The following is a 17,675-nucleotide window of genomic DNA, read 5'->3' as shown; positions in this document are numbered from 1 at the left end:
GGAATTTTGGGCGCAATGCCAAATCCACACTCCCATTGTGTTGAAAGCAGTTGTTGCTAGGGTTGGGTATCGTTTACATGAGTGGCTGTGGGACTATTACCGCCCAATGACAAGCGGCAACCCAACTCGGTGAGACGGTCTCCTTAGAGAGACGGTTTATAGTGGGCTGTTCTCCAGCATATATCTGCAGCTGTGTGTCGGATGGACGGCATGTTAAATCCCCACTCAATTCCCTTCCTCTCCCACTCAAGCTAGACCATTCATTCATTCATTCATTTTCTACCGCTTTTCCTCACGAGGGTCGCGGGGGTGCTGGAGCCTATCCCAGCTGTCTTTGGGCGAGAGGCGGGGTACACCCTGGACTGGTCGCCAGCCAATCACAGGGCACATATAGACAAACAACCATTCACACTCACATTCATACCTATGGACAATTTGGAGTCGCTTATTAACCTAGCATGTTTTTGGAATGTGGGAGGAAACCCGGAGAAAACCCACGCATGCACGGGGAGAACATGCAAACTCCACACAGAGATGGCCGAGGATGGAATTGAACCCTGGTCTCCTAGCTGTGAGGTCTGCGCGCTAACCGCTCGACCGCCGTGCCGCTTTCAAGCTAGACCAGTGCTTCTAAATTATATTCTATATTTTTCTATAGGACAAGTCTTTGGTGTTAACTCCCCCACACCCTGGTTTTCCACCTTTTCACACAAGTGGTGTCCTTCCTCTGTTTGAGCTCTGGTAATACATAAGAAGCCTGAAACAACCTTGGTTGTCATTTGTCTCAAAAATGCAGTTGTCTATGCAGCACAGTGACATGACCTTGTTTGATTCAGCCCTCATAAATAAGTAAGCACCATGCTAAATGCTGCACCTTCGGGAGGATCTTTGTGTAACCCCTCTTTGCTAAACAGATTTCATATTTAAACTGCTGCATGTCTCACTATCTAGTATGCAGCCTACGTGCATGGAGGGTTGAACGCCATGTGCAGTGCAGACATGCATCACCCCTACTACCACTGTCGCTATAGACACATTGTTGCCTCTGGTGCTGCACCTGTTCCACACAGCAACAAAAGACCTAAATAATGTCCCTACTACCTTGTTAGTTGCTGTCTCTTACCTTTCCTTCAGGGGGGGTACTATAAAATTGCAGTTTATAGTTTGCAAGTACTGGGCATTGTCCTATTGATTCAAATGGTGTGTATCAGAATGTGTCAACAAGGGGTGTCCACAAACGAAAGGATGCAAGGGCTGCTTTTGATATTATGCAAAACAACACCTATAGATATGCTAAGATGTTAGTAGGTGAGAAAGCATATTTTATTCCTCCTACTTTTGCTGTTTTTTTTTTTCATTTTCAATTAAATTATTTTACTTATAAAGGTTGTTTCTTTATTAGTATTACTTTGTGCCCAACCTAATTTTTCAAATTCTTCCAAAATTACAACTTTATTTTGTTTTTGTTCATAGTATCCATTTTCTATACCGCTTATCCGTCCAAGCTGTCTTCGGGCGAGAGGCGGGGTACACCCTGGATTGGTCGCCAGCCAATCACAGGGCACATATAGACAAACAACCATTCACACTCACATTCATACCTATGGACAATTTGGAGTCGCCGATTAACCTAGCATGTTTTTGGAATGTGGGAGGAAACCGGAGTACCCACGCACGGGGGAGAACATGCAAATTCCACACGGAGATGCCAGAGGGGGAAATTGAACGCAGGTCTCTTAGCTGTGTGATCCGCAACATATCAGAAAAGAGCCACAAATGGCCATCACTGTTTTAATAAGTCTGCTTTCATGGATGACTAAGGACATTTAAAAATACAGCCTTCTTTCTTCAGTTTATTTGTTCACTAATGCATGGTACTGTACAATTAAAGGTACATTAATATTATGATGACAACAGAAATAGCTCATGAGAGTGTAATTTAAGAGCGTCCATCTAGCCATTTCCATGGTTTTCTTGATGATCACCAATATCACTTAGATCAATAGCTATGGCATTGTACAGCATAAAACAATGCTTTTTGGAATTCCATGTTCATTCATTTTTTCATTCATTCATTTTCTACCGCTTATCCTCATGAGGGTCGCAGGAGTGCAGGAGCCTATCCCAGGTGTCTTCGGGCGAGAGGCAGGGTACACCCTGGACTGGTGGCCATCCAATCACAGGGCACATATAGACAAACAACCATTCACACTCACATTCATACCTATGGACAATTTGGAGTTGCCAATTAACCTAGCATGTTTTTGGAATGTGGGAGGAAACCGGAGTACCCGGAGAAAACCCACGCATGCACGGGAGAACATGCAAACTCCACACAGAGATGGGTGGAATCGAACTCTGGTCTTCTAGCTGTGTGGCCTGCGCGCTAACCACTCTTCCCCGTGCAGCAGGCATTCCATGTTGTTATGTTTATTGTATTCTTCAGGTGACATACTTGTAGTCGTACCAGCCGTTAAAATGAAAAAGAAATTGAAGAAACAATGCTGGTGTAATCATTTTTTCCATGACTGTATCCATGTTTTAGACGCTCAAATCAGAGGAAAAACAAACAGAGGAAAACAATCAATTACCAAAATAGTACTCGATTAATTGGGTAATGGATTAACCATCAATTAATTAATGCATTGATCTGAACTTTTGTTACTAAAATCACGATAATTTTCATTTTAGTTTTTAGTGCCAAGGACCAATAAGAAACAGCCATGGGCCGCAAATGGCCCTCATGCCGCACTTGGGACACCCCCGGTGTAAGCAATCAGAGATGTTTTGGGTTTTTCTAACCAAAAGTGTGTAGCTGCCTTTTATGTGAGACATATTCTTGGTAAGCACACCTCTCAGCATGACAGGATTACCACCGTATCAAGCAAATTGGCTGACTTGAGCTTTCCCCCTTTTTGCCTTGAAAAGACACACTACTCTTTCCGGCGACAAAAAACATATAATCTCTTGATTCAGTAGCAGCAACAGCGATGCCCCCGGCTCTTTCCTCTTCCCTTAGAGTCTCAGGGGTCCAGGTAAGAGGCAAGAGGCGGCAAATGCCCTTTAAGCCGTCTTAAGGACTCGTCGACTTGCCCATGTGTCGTGCCAAGATAACTCCCCCAACAGGAACCCGCAGTCACCTTCATGTATTTTTTTTTTTTTTGGCTAAACCCCTGCTTAACTGAAATTAATTTACTTTGCATGGGGCATGAGCTAAAGCGTGCTTATGATAACTTTACAGGTGACGACCGTCGACAGGTTCCAGGGTCAGCAGAATGACTACATCATCCTCTCGCTGGTCCGCACCAAAGCGGTTGGACATCTCAGGTAAATAGCTCGGTGAACACATCAACTATCTTCACATGTATTTGGGTTCATTTGTCGGTCAGTGATGCCTTAATTCGTTCCAAGCACCCAAAACACATTTAGAGATATAGTAGTTAAACATGCAGCATGAACATTTAACATCTCGTTTACTGTCAGTCAAGACTCTTGTTGGCAAAGAGTGGAGAGGAAGGGAGAGCCACACGGACACTACTGTGTTAGTTAGCAAAGAACTACACAGTCAACCGCTGGTGAGGTCATACAGGGGCGACGGCGTTGGGGGAGACACAGTGTATTAATAACGATTAATAACGCCACAGGACTGAGTCACCAACATGTGGGATTCTATGGACATTCTGGTTTGTTAGGTACAATATTTGGCTTCTGCAGTGATGTGGACTCTGCATCGGTCTACTGTTTTAAAGAGGGAGCTGAGCTGAAAGGCAAGGCTCTCTATTTAACAGTTAATCTACATTCCTACCCTCGAAGTGAGTGTGAAGGACCAGCGGCATGTCTCCTTCAAAGGGTGGCTGTTAAGTTAAGTTAAGGCGAGAAGCACCGTCATCTGGGAGCGACTCGGGAGTAAAACCACTGATCATCCACGATGAGTGGATCCACATGAGGTGGATTGGTCATCTAGTCAGGATGCCTCCCGTATGGTGAGTAACGTAGAGTTGGACGTTGGCGAGACTATGTCTCTCAAATGGCCTGGGAACCCCTGGTTGGTGGCAATCGTGTGTTTGAAGTGACTATTCAATTATGATAAAGAGTTTGTTTACTTTCATTAAGCATCATTTATGTCGTTGCCCGCTGTAGTTCTGTTTGCTTGTCCAACCAGTAAAGACGGAGACGCCAGGGACATTCTTATGTCAAGTGTTGTTTTTCCTATTTTGGGATGTCCTCCCAACACGCCGCTGAGTCCTGTCTAATAGTCCTCCCCCCCTTTTTCCTGACTCTCCTCCTGGCAATCTGCTGCCGTGACAACCGCAGGAGGCACAGCCGACCATATGACAAGCCCACCCTTGCTTTCACAAAGGGGGGCATTCCTGCACACACACACACACACGGGTCTGACAGGGATGCACAGATGTAGACACACTCTGACTTCAGCGCACACACGCATACGCTGGTCCATTTTGCCCTGGCATGCCATAGCACTGCCCAGGTGGGCGTCTCTCGATCCATGCCACAGGCTATCATGCTTTGTGATTGGCTCTTTTCCTTTCCCGTCGTCGCTTCTCATTGGTTGTGGCTTTTGTACTTTGTCTCTGTGGAAGTATTCAGCTTGTATTCCCCCCCCCCCCCCCCCCCCATTTCATTTCTTTCTCCATTAAGTTTCCCTTTGTTCCTTCATTTAGCTGCAAGGATGCATAATAAATGCATTGGCTGCACAAGAACAGCATCTTGTCCCATTCATATTGAACTCACCATGGATGCAACCGCCATTAATCCTCTTAATCAGGTGGACATAGTCCACATTTTCAGACCGCACTCCCCATACCTCTCCATCTTCTTCCCCTGAAATTATATTCTGACATCCGCCAAGCACAGCATGCGTTTGGTATTGAGCCGCAATTTACACAGCTCCATAAAGCCCCCAAACGCTTAAAAACACTGCTAGAATGTCATTCAGAGGCGCCTGAAGGCTGAATTATCCTCATTTGGACCAGCACCAGATTGTACACCCTCTTAGACAACCATTTCCTGCTTATTCATTAAGGCAGAATTTGCATATCTCCTCATGTGACCCAGTTCAGATAGTTGAGAATGTGATTGTGTGGATTTGATTGTTGAATAGAGAGATTAATAAAAGTATCTCTCTATGAATAGAGTGAGGTGGTGGCGGCCCACAACACGCGTAAGTGCGGTTACATAAGCTGCAACAATTCATTGATTAATCGAAGGTTCATCCATTAGCCTATTAATCGACAACTATTTGGTAATCGATTAATATTTTTTGGATTTAATTACATAAATAGCTTATTTAAGTCTGTCAGATGTGAGACATTTATTATTTCCTTAGAAATCTATGAAAGCAGACCTATTATCTTTGTGTTTTCTTTGTGTACTATTTCTGATATACTGGGCAAAATTGACCAATAGTGTATTGTATACAATACACAAATAAATGTAAGGATTTTGCAGTTATGTTTTGTACATTTTATTTTCTATCACAAAAGTACACACTCCATGCAGGAAAAATAAGTGTAAAAAGTAAAAAAAATAAAATTAAATTAAAAAAAACAGGATTTAAAATATTAAAACTGAAAAAAAATCAAAAACTTTCATGTCAGGGATGTAAGGATTTTGCATTTAAGTTATGTACATTTTATTTTCTATCACAAAAGTACACACTCCATGCAGGAAAAATAAGTGTAAAAAGTAAAAAAAAAAAATAGAATTTAAAATATTAAAACTGAAAAAGAATCGAACGAATTTCATGTAAGGATTTTGCATTTAAGTTATGTACATTTTATTTTCTATCACAAAAGTACACACTCCATGCAGGACAAATCAGTGTAAAAAGTAAAAAAAAAAAAAAAAAAAACAGGATTTAAAATATTAAAACTGAAAAACAAATCTAACAAATTTCATGTAAGGATGTAAGGATTTTGCATTTAAGTTATGTACATTTTATTTTCTATCACAAAAGTACACACTCCATGCAGGAAAAATAAGTGTAAAAGGTTAAAAAACAAAAAACAAACAGGATTTAAAATATTAAAACTGAAATAAAAATCTGACAAATTTCATGTGGCCCTGATTTAACATGATTTAAATCAGTAAAGAGACGCCCCAGCAATTAAATAGGGAAAAATGGGCTGACATTGATGTTGTTGTTCCAAATGGATTAGTCAAAGGAAGCGGATAGATAGACAGTACATATATACAAATACAATGGATTTAGGCACTAAATGTGACTTAAATCCAATATAACACTGAGACCAGTTTTTGCAGTATTTTTTTGTCTGGTCTAGTACTTTTTGTGTAAGGCCGCATTCAAGTGAGCCGCAATGAAAACAGCGAATCCAGACTTTACCGGTAATTACGGGCCAATTTTCCTGGCCGGTCCAACGGCTATCATGTGTCCCTGCTTTGCAGTTTTACCTCAGCAACATTCCTTCATGTGTCATGTGATCCTGCACAGAATTCCTTCACTCTCTCCTCTAATCCCCTTTCGTTCAAGTGCATGGCAGAAAAAGTATCCAATCTCTGCCCTCTCTCTGGCTTCCATTCCATTTATTTCCATGACGGCCTCTGCCTTTGTCGCCTCACCTATCACTCCTTATCCCTCACTAAAGCTCCTTCGCTGCTTTATAAGCTCTTATCTCCACCTTGACGACACAACATGTTTTTTTGTGTCCCATCAGGGACGTGAGGCGTCTGGTGGTGGCCATGTCCAGAGCCCGGCTGGGCCTGTACATCTTCGCCCGGGTGGCGTTGTTCCAGAACTGCTTTGAGCTGACTCCCGCCTTCAACCAGTTGACAGAGCGCCCGCTGCAGCTTCATATCCGGCCGCATGAGTACTACAACCAGGAGCAGCCGGTACGTGCAGACGCAACAATGAAGCCACTTGAAGGGCATTTCACACAGTCTGAAAAAGGCCGACATTTTTCCACCTTTATTGTCACTGTTCTGTGTACTGTGTAATCTGCAGGCCCATGAAGGGGTCTCTGGTATCACCTCTGGGGGGGAAATTGCAGTGAATTTTGCTGTTGCGCTGTTCTGTGTGAACGGCCAAACAACAGAATGGAGGGCTAACAGTGACCTGGCAATTTCCCACCTTTTGGAGGTGGTATCAGAAACCCATTGCCCACTGCTGGTAAAAGCCAACTTGTTTCTGTGAATCTGTTCTGTGAAAATTGCACTAGCACAGAATGTGGGGGGGGGGGCAAAGTTGACCTGGTAAATTTGACATTTTCATTCATTTTCTACCGCTTATCCTCACAAGGATCGCGGGGGGTGCTGGAGCCTATCCCAGCTGTCTTCGGGTGAGAGGCGGGGTACACCCTGGACTGGTCGCCAGCCAATCACAGGGCACATATAGACAAACAACCATTCACACTCACATTCATACCTATGGACAATTTGGAGTGGCCAATTAACCTAGCATGTTTTTGGAATGTGGGAGGAAACCGGAGTACCCGGAGAAAACCCACGCATGCACGGGGAGAACATGCAAACTCCACACAGAAATGGTGGGATTGAACTTGGGTCTCCTAGCTGCGCGCCAACCACTTGTCCGCCATACAGCCCCTGACATTTTCATGTTCTGTATAAATAGTACCAACACGGAATGGGAAATGGGTGGCGAGTCAAGCCGGCAGTTTTCCACCGTCTCATCAGAAGACTGTCATTCTTTTGTGCCCCCCGCCCCCCAACCCTTCAATGGGTTCTGTGTAAAAGGATAACAAATGTCAGGTCTTCTGTTGCCGCTCCAATGTGCCATTTTTGTTATCTCTGTGTGGAAGAATAAAGAACACAAGGTTTGCAAAATAGTGAGCTGACTCCGCCCCCTCCCCCTGCCCTCAAAGCTAGCCTCTTGACTCCCATCTAATCCCGCCTCTATATTCTGAATGGAATCTTCATTCCCCTTTTCCCTCTCTGCTCTCAAGTCTTACAGCAGCTTTAGCCCAAGGCCCCCGCTCTGTTAACAGCATTCTACAGGGGGGCCATCTGCACGCTCGGGAAAGTACGAGGCCCAGCTATAATTAACCCCCCCACCCGAAGGTCACATGGCCAAACCCTCTCCCCAAGCCCATGGACTGGTTCGTCTGGTCCCACATGTCTGGCTGCCTAGTGGGCGGCAACAATGCTGTCCAAAATACCCCCGCGGTCTCTGACACTTCCTGTCTTGGCTCTTTTGGGCGCACACATGTGGCCCTCGCTTAGACACTCGCTCCAGCTCCTCCAGTCAGTAACCACCCCCCCCCCCCCCCTTTACACCCACCCCCCTGCTGCTGATACACGCAGATGCAGATTAGAAGTCTGATGTTGTCTGGCACACTCTGCGGCGCTGTCGTGAATGGAAACATCGCCACTTCCAATTCTTCACGCCAACACACGCGTGTGTTGTGCAACAGAACCAATGTTGTAACAATGGTCAGGAACAAACTGCTCAGTCAACATTAATAGCACTGATCAGTTGCTTGTAAACTACAGTACAAGTACGCTAAGTGCAGCTAACTTGACTTTGACGGCGACATCTACAATAGCACCATTTTAAAGCGCACGCAGAGCTAGATACAGCTGCTGGATACTCACCACTGATGATGTTAAGTGAGTGAGTTGGTAAAACAAAAGTACAGCCACAGCTGTTAATGGCAGATATTTATTGTTGTAGACCAGGGGTCTCAAACTCAATTTACCTGGGGGCCACTGGAGCTAGGGTCTGGGCAAGGCTGGGCCGCATCAGGTTTTCCAAAAAAAAAAAACACATTTATTAAAAAAGGAAAAATGAATAAACTTTGCTTTGGTTCCGATTTTCTACAAGAAAGGTTCTGATAAAACATTCCACTGTTCTCAAATATCTTAATTTTTATTTTTCTACACAAAATAAGAAAATCAATAAATCAGTAATAAATAAACATAATAATAATAAAACGGCAAATAATTAAAAATTAAGAAACCACATATAGTTGGTGGGTAGACAAATTATTTTTTCAGATTAAAATGAACAAAGCATTATTAGAGCCCTGTAGACATGACAAAACACGACTATAGTCACATTTATACTCTTTTTATTTACAACATATTGCGCAACTGCAGGGTCTTGAGACACATGCTAACTCGCAAACTAGAGAGCTAGCGACCTAAACGGTAGCCTTCAAGTTATTTCCTTTTAAACTTAAAAAGCCAAAAACTTACCACTTCCACACAGATAGGGAGGATAACTATTAACAGTTATTTAACCTTTAACATGAACATTAATCAAACGTGATATTTTTTTCTGCGTACATGATACCATACAGCATCCACATCAAACTTGCGCGGGCCGCACTAACATTAAACTTATCAAGGCGGGGGCCTCAAACTAGTGTCCTGCGGGCCACATTTGGCCCACGGGCCGCGTGTTTGAGACCCCTGTTGTAGACGATAGAAGTTGCAGTTAATTGAATGGAGCGTTCTTTATAACATTTAAGTCATTCTAAAAGAAATTCAACTTATTAAGGCACACAAATGACTCCAGCCACACGTTTATTTTTTAGCCGTGCAGTTGACCAATTTTGGACAAAGTGGTAGTTTTACAGCAGTAACTACACTGAAGCCATGAGCCACTGACATGATGCCCAGAGGGCCCCTGAAGGCATCACCTGTTTAACCAGGAAGCATCCTTCACTGCTTTGCATAATGCATGATGCATGATAGTTGCACACAGGAAACGTGTGTATACCTATTTCCTGGTTTTTGCCATAAGGTGCATTGGATTTGGGTTCCCTTTCGTAGTAAGAGCACCAATTTTATTAGAAATATTTTATTTATGTGATTGTTTTAAGAGCCATTTTTGACATCCTGCGTCCTCTTCTTTTCTCTGTCTGTACAGAGAGACGCCTCAGACCGTCCAGACCAAGCGGTACAGAACATGCCAGAGATGGCCAACCTGGTGTACAACATGTACATGCACATGATCCAGACCTCACAAAAGTACAGACAGGTAACACGCCAAACCCACACCCACACCGACACAGGACCACATTCAGTGTTAGATTGTCATGATAAAATCGAACATTGTTTCAAAATCCATAAAGTAGTTTGTCATTGACCGTGGCCCAGATAGTAATAATGTAAGATGGAATAATTAGTGTTAGACAAAAGCCAAAGAGAACGTGCATGCAGCCCATTCTTGCACCACATTGTCACTGTTTCGCTCTCCTTCTGGCAGCAACAGCAGCAACAACTAGCTAAACCTCCTTCACAAGCCAAGCCTGATGCTGCAGCAGACAACGTGCAAGCCAGCTCTGAGGAGCCGGATGAAAAGAAGGAGGAGCGCCAGACTCCCATGGAGCAGGAGGAGAGCCCGCAACAGAAGTCTGAAGATACCAACGAGCAAGAAGGAGAGAAAGACGTAGAAAAACAAGCCAAGATGCCCGAGCACCCTGGCCGGGACAGCGACAGCGATGACGAACAGGAGCAGTAGCTCACTGAGACACTGAAGGGGACCAGTTAGACGTAAAGTAAAACACACCCACGGGATGTTATCATGACACAACATCACACTTTGTATTTTGTAACTTTAGTCATTTTTAATAAAAAACAAAAACATTCAAAAATACATAAAAAATGCTTAATTTGTGATTTTTTTTTCCAAGACCAATGGTGCTCCTGATGAAACCGCCCGAAGTCCATGAGTAATTAAAATACAAGAATGCTAACTGTTAGCATGCCAGCACTGTAGTTATTTCACACACGTCAAAATGCGACTATCTACATGACATGATGGAAGAACTCTACCAAACTCGCTTGCCACTTTCAGTACATTGTGCTGTCTTTCCTGGTGCTCGCATGCTAACTGTTAGCATGTTAGTTATGTTACACACGTCAAAATGCGACTATTTACATGGCATGATGGAAGAACACTACAGAACTCGCTTGCCACTTTCAGTACATTGTGCTGTCTTTCCTGGTGCTAGCATGCTAACTGTTAGCATGTTAGTTATTTTACACACGTCAAAATGCGACTATTTACATGGCATGATGGAAGAACACTACAGAACTCGCTTGCCACTTTCAGTACATTGTGCTGTCTTTCCTGGTGCTCGCATGCTAACTGTTAGCATGTTAGTTATGTTACACACGTCAAAATGCGACTATCTAAATGGCATGATGGAAGAACACTACAGAACTCCCTTGCCACTTTCAGTACATTGTGCTGTCTTTCCTAGTGCTAGCATGCTAACTGTTAGCATGTTAGTTATTTTACACATGTCAAAATGTGGCTATCTACATGGCATGATGGAAGAACACGACAGAACTCGCTTGCCACTTTCAGTACTTTGTGCTGTCTTTCCTGGTGCTAGCATGCTAACTGTTAGCATGTTAGTTATTTTACACATGTCAAAATGCGAATATCTACATGATGCATGATGGAGGATTATTTACCTTTTGCTCCCTCATTTTTTCTGTTTTGTGTGTTTATTTTTAATTTCTACAACTTGCTGTGGGCCAATAATAAGACACGGGCCACAAATGGCCCCCAGGCCGCACTACGGACACCCCTGGTTTATGCTAAGCTAACTGTAGCTACATTAAAGAGAATTTGACTTGGGAAAACCCCATACAATAGCTACCACCAAACATTTCCGGTTGTTTTTGCTAAAGGAACAAACTGCATATACTGTATACAAAAATAAAATATACATAAAATATGACAAAATATGTAATATGGTAAATGTGGATAAATAAATCTAAAATATCTAAAAGTATGTTGTATTAAAGTAAGAGTGTTCAAGTGGGTGTTTGCATGCCACTGCCTGGTCTTAAAAAAAAAAAAAAAAAAAAAAAGCCAACCCCATGACTGCGATCATTCTGGTGTTGTCACATGACCTGAATGTGTGCATTGTGTAACATCCTCACTATTAGTTGTGTCGTCTCCCTGCTGCTGTCCTGGGCACCATTCACTAACGACATCAACATCGGCATCAATTAGCTCATCTGAACTTTGTGGGACGAGCTGAGCAGCGTCTCCGGGGACGAGGGGCTGCTGCACACCAGAGGACGTAAGAAGAAGAAGCTTCTGCTGCTGAAGGTGAACATGTCTTTTCTAGTCCATCGACAGGTATTCTTGGGGTTGACTGCTACTTTTGTCTTAACCACTCATGGACTAACCAACTGCATGCTCGTTGAAACTAAGTCACTTATTTTTGGGGGTTGGATTGTTTAAAGTTACTACGCTTGACAGGAAGTTGCCTTTATGGAGAAGTGAAAGTAATGACTCTGTGATTATAGGTTGAGGTTAAAGTTTAGGGTTATGGCCTTAAAGGGTCTTAGGGATCCACTGGTTAGGATCTTATGGTTAGGTTTATGGGTTAAGGTAGCGTGAAGGGCTAAGAATTAGTTTTAGGAGATGAGTTTGGCTTAGGAACTTTTACAATCAGTAACTGTTACATTTGTTCACTTCCTGCTTTCCATAATACAGTTTAAGGTTTGTTTGTTTGTTTTTTTTTAATAATGCACCTTGTACCGCAGTACAAATCCTACCCCTCCATCTGGTACTTTTACAATCAGTAACTGTTAGATTTTTTTCACTTCCTGCTTTCCTAATACAGTTTAAGGTTTTAATTTTTTTTTTTTTTTTTTTTGTCCTGTATCGAAGTACAAGGTGATATGAGCATCCAATGACATAATGGGTACCATAGTAAGTGTCAATATAGTGATATATATAGCACATCATGACTGGTTCAAGACTCTTCATCCTTGTGTTTAGCAAACATCAACTGCTTGTATTGATTAGCGTAAGGAGATAGATGGATAAGGGTTTGCTTCAGTTAGTTTTAAGGATGAGGTTCTTAGGATCTTGGGGTTTAGTTTTCGATCTTATGGTTGGGTTTAGGATCTAGGGTTAGGTTTACCAGTCAGAGCTTGGGTTAGGATCTTAAGGTTAGAACTTGGGGTTAGGGTTTTGATACCCAAGGTCTTAAGGTTAAAGGGGTTATGCTCGTTTTTCAGATCCCGAATCCGACAGCATCAGTAAGATGTAATGTGTTTTGCGGGACTACCAAAGTGTTTGACCATTTGCTGGTAGGGAATCAGGAACTCCAACCATTACTGCCTGATGGTGGCGTCTTTGGAATTGTATACAAATGTGGTGTTCCATTTCGAGGCATTGCTAGCAAGTAAATAGCCAAGCAGCGCTTGGGGGAAGAGAGTTTATATATAAGAGTTTATATATAAGGAAGTCTGACCCTCTGTGACATCACAAAGGAGCAGTTTTACCACGCCTTTTGAAACCGAGCATTTTGAGCCATCCCGAACTTCTTTCAGGGCTCACTTTAAAATGTGCAAACCTCATTATCTGAAACTTTGTTGTGATATGTTAGTCTACAACTGATACTCTTTTAACTTCTAATTCCAAACAAGGCGTTCCTCTAGAAATCACGAGAAAAGTCACACAAGGGAAGCCTGCTTTGTTGAATGTGTCATTCATTTGGCAACATGACAGCACACACACTCATGTCACAACAGGAAACTACACACTGATGCCGACACGCCAACAAGACATGTGACATTTCTTGTTGATGTACTTCATGACTTTCTGCTTTAAACGTTGGAACATCTCCATAAAGTAGAGGTTGCATTATCTGGTTTGTGGTCTTTTTCATATTTTTATTGATCCATCATTTCCTTGACAAAATGCCTTCATAAATTCCTCTAAAATGCATCTTTGACATGTAATTGTGTGTATTAATTTTTGTGACAAGCAATAAAAAACAGTAGAAGTAAATAAATGAAGGAATAAATAAAGATTGACGTGTAAAAAATATTAAAATACTTAAGTGTAAAAATATATATTTAAAAAATTAAATACATAAAATAAAAAATTTAATAAATGTACAAAAAATCAAAATAAACAAAATGCCTTCATAAATTCCTCTAAAATGCATCTTTGACATGTAATTGTGTGTATTAATTTTTGTGACAAGCAATAAAAAAAACAGTAGTAGTAAATAAATGAAGGAATAAATAAAGATTGACGTGTAAAAAATATTAAAAGACTTAAGTGTAAAAATATATATTTAAAAAATTTAATACATAAAAATAAAAAAATTAATAAGTGTACAAAAAATCCAAATAAAAATGCAAATGTCTGTGTAAATAATACAAAGTGTAAAGTGTAAAGATTACAATTTTTAAAATGACTTAAAAGTGGATTCACGACTATTCTCATAGTACTACGACTTACATTATTATTATTACATTATATTAACATTATTCTGTGAATATACGACAAAAGTCGTAAATCTATGAGAAAAACAAGTCGTAAGGCCAAAGGTCACATAAGGCATAGCTGTCTCAGGCAATGCCTGTTACAATGTCATTAATGTTATTAATTTATTTAATTTTGCTCCTAGTATACTCTTTTTTTTAACTTTTGAACTTGACTTTTATCTAATGATTATTTTATACCCTATACCTTTTGTTTTGGATCTTAACCAAATGTTTTTATAGTTTTACACATGCTTATTTTAGTTTTTATTAATGTTCCTATATATTTCACTTTTATGTTTTTTTTATGTTTTATGTTTATTTCTATATACATTTTCTATATTCTTATTTTATGTTTTTATATTTCTTATCCCATATATCCAGTGTTTCCTCAGTGGGGGGCTCTCTGCGCTGGGGGCTGTCCTCAGTTGGGGGCTGGGGTGTCTCCCCATGTGTGTGTATATGTGTCTTGTTGTTGTCTTTCTATTTTTAAACATGTAAAGCACTTTGTGCTACATTCTATGTATGAAAAGTGCTCTACAAATAAAGTTTGATTGATTGATTGATTAAAATAGGATTTCGAGAATACATTTTTATTCTTATAAATGTACGACTTTATTCTTCAGATGTTTTTATTTGTTGTTCTTTCAATGGGGCTCTAATACTCCGTCATAATTAGCGATTGTAAAAAAAAAAAAAGACAAAGCTAAAACAAACAATGAAAGTGCGTAGTAAACTTTGCATGTTTTGTTATCAATTCTTTACTCTTATTGGCATCATTATGAATTTCATGTTGAACTAAATGCTAGTACTTTTTTACAAAAGCATATTTCCGTCATTATATATTCATTCATTCATTTTCTACCGCTTTTCCTCACGAGGGTCGCAGGGGGTGCTGGAGCCTATCCCAGCTGTCTTTGGGCGTAAGGCGGGGTACACCCTGGACTGGTGGCCAGCCAATCACAGGGCACATATAGACAAACAACCATTCACACTCACATTCATACCTATGGACAATTTGGAGTCGCCAATTAACCTAGCATGTTTTTGGAATGTGGGAGGAAACCGGAGTACCCGGAGAAAACCCACGCATGCACGGGGAGAACATGCAAACTCCACACAGAGATGCCCGAGGGTGGGATTGAACCCTGGTCTCCTAGCTGTGAGGTCTGCGCGCTAACCCCTAGACCACCGTGCCGCCCGTCATTATATATTATATATTATATTATATTACCGTCTTACGTTTGTGTCTTTGCCGCAGAGCAGAATGGCGACCTGCGACTCGGGTTTGTGGTGCATCATCTGGCTGGTGCTGCTGCTGTTTATCGGTTGGCCCCTCAGCATCACCTTGGGGGGTCTCTACGGTCTCATCAGCCCCCTCACCACCTGCCTCGGCCTGGACCGCCTCTCCGACCTGCTCCTGGAGGGCGCCAACCTGGGTCGAACCTGCGCCTTGAACATGCGGCACTGCAAGCCGCTGTGTTGAGGAAGAAGAGTTGTATGATTATTATTATTATCATCATCATCATCATCGTAAAAAAGGTGAAGGGAACAGATTGAGCTGGATGTGTTAGCGTGTTAGCAACCTTGTGTTTGTGTGTTTTGTAAGGCTTTGTCACGAAGGAAACAGGCTTCAGGTGTTGTGGGGCTGCTCTCCAATTCACGATGACGCTGCGTGGAGAAGCGGACAACGAGCGGAAAAGGCACATTTAACCACGACGACGCTCACGCTTGTAAATGACTCTTTTCGCTAGCTAGCTTCTAATGCCATTAAACCTCCTCTCAACTCCTTTCGCCGTCTGCTGAATCAAACTTTCTTACTCATATTATTTCTTTTACAGGAATTTGGATACTTTTTTTTGCTATTTTTACTTTTTCATGAGTCTAGTACATTTATATACATATATATTATATATATAGTACACTATAATATAATATAATATAGTACACTATATTGACAGTTACTATGGTACCCATTGTGTCATTGGATGCTCATATCACCTCGTACTTTATTTTAAAAAAAAACAACAACAAAAAAACCTTAAATTGTGTTATGGAAAGCAGGAAGTGAACAAATGTAACAGTTACTGATTGTAAAAGTACCAGATGGAGGGGTAGGATTTAATAAGCTTTGCTTCTTCCTACTCCTTTTGGACATGTGGAACTGTGAACTGATTATGGGATGCACTCAATTGTAATCTGATGCATGTTCAAATGAAATAAAACCATTACCATTTATAGCGAATTACGTTTTCTTTATGATTGTACTTTTACTTTTGTTGTTAATTATACAGCTAGCATGTAATTATTATTCATTTTATGATTTTTATTTCAAAAAATTCAATAGTATTCTTGCTTTTTGGTCATGACAAATACTATTTAATTTGTCATTATTTATTCAGCAATAGTGGTATTTATTTATACATTACATTTATGGTAAATTCCATGTTCCCTTGTAGTTTTTTGTGGGTTTTTTTTTTTTGTACTTCACTTTTATCGTGAATTGCAACTTTTCTTTCCTTTCTTTTACTTGTAAAAATTCCAGCAATATTTTTGCTTTTGAGGTAAAAAAAAAAAAAAAAAGATAATAATAATACTTCATTTATTTCATATTAGTTTATATTGTTACAATAATAATAAACTAATTTTGATGGTGGGGTCAGGTTTTTTTTAAAGAATTTAAGCAATTTTTCTTTTATTTACATTTTTCTTAAGTTTTTCTTGTGAGTTACGACGATTGTATTTGTGATATTACGATTATTCAGAATATTTGGTCAAAAAAATAATAATCTTAGCTTCATTATTGAATATTTTCTTTGAATTCCTTTACTAATTCTGCTAGAATACAACTTAAAACGTGATATTAGCCACAGCCCTATTACTCATTTTTGGCAATATTACAAATTTATTCTCAGAATTGAGTGCATTTATTTTATTATTGTTGTTTTTGTTGCCCTTTATATTTGAAATGGAAGGCAAACACCTGACTACTGTACAGTTGAAGCATGGTATTCTACATTTCCTCCCATGACTGTGAGGTTCTGGCTTATTCCGAGTAGCCGGAAGCGCAAGAAGACAATTGTTATGCTGTCTTGTGAGCAAAATGAGTTTAGGCTGCATTTGGAAATGTCTCTTTATGAGTTAAGAGGGAGAACTAAACTGAGGAACTTTGGTGAAATTAAAGTCATCCTCCAGGGTTGGCGTATGTCAATCAATAGGCTAAACCAACAAACACCCACTTCCTTCTCAGATGCCTTTCACTCAGATTCTTTGGATTTTTTGAGGGGGAACAAAAACATCCACCTGTTCTTTATTCATGTGTTCCTATTTTGGAAGCGGACATGGAAGTTGTTGTGTAGTGTAGATTTAAAAGCTCTATTGACACTGGGGATTCATGCCTGACTGCTTTATCGAACGCTAAACGGCTA

At 40.8% G+C, this 17,675-nt stretch overlaps 1 protein-coding gene across 1 annotated transcript in view; it reads left to right on the top strand.

The window, feature by feature from the left end:
* Positions 1–10,592, top strand: part of aqr (aquarius intron-binding spliceosomal factor) — a 56,723-nt gene extending 46,131 nt beyond the window's left edge. Inside the window, exons 33-36 of the mRNA XM_058091410.1 lie at positions 3,242–3,327; positions 6,696–6,870; positions 9,869–9,979; positions 10,208–10,592. Coding sequence (XP_057947393.1) covers positions 3,242–3,327; positions 6,696–6,870; positions 9,869–9,979; positions 10,208–10,462 — 627 coding nt within the window. The 3' untranslated portion in view covers positions 10,463–10,592. The remainder of the gene's footprint in view (positions 1–3,241; positions 3,328–6,695; positions 6,871–9,868; positions 9,980–10,207) is intronic.
* Positions 10,593–17,675: the final 7,083 nt, after the last annotated feature.

Source organism: Doryrhamphus excisus, chromosome 13 (assembly GCF_030265055.1).
Source record: "Doryrhamphus excisus isolate RoL2022-K1 chromosome 13, RoL_Dexc_1.0, whole genome shotgun sequence".
Lineage (NCBI taxonomy): Eukaryota > Metazoa > Chordata > Actinopteri > Syngnathiformes > Syngnathidae > Doryrhamphus > Doryrhamphus excisus.
The sequence above is the reverse complement of the archived record's forward strand: the minus strand, read 5'-3'. Positions and strand labels throughout refer to the sequence as shown.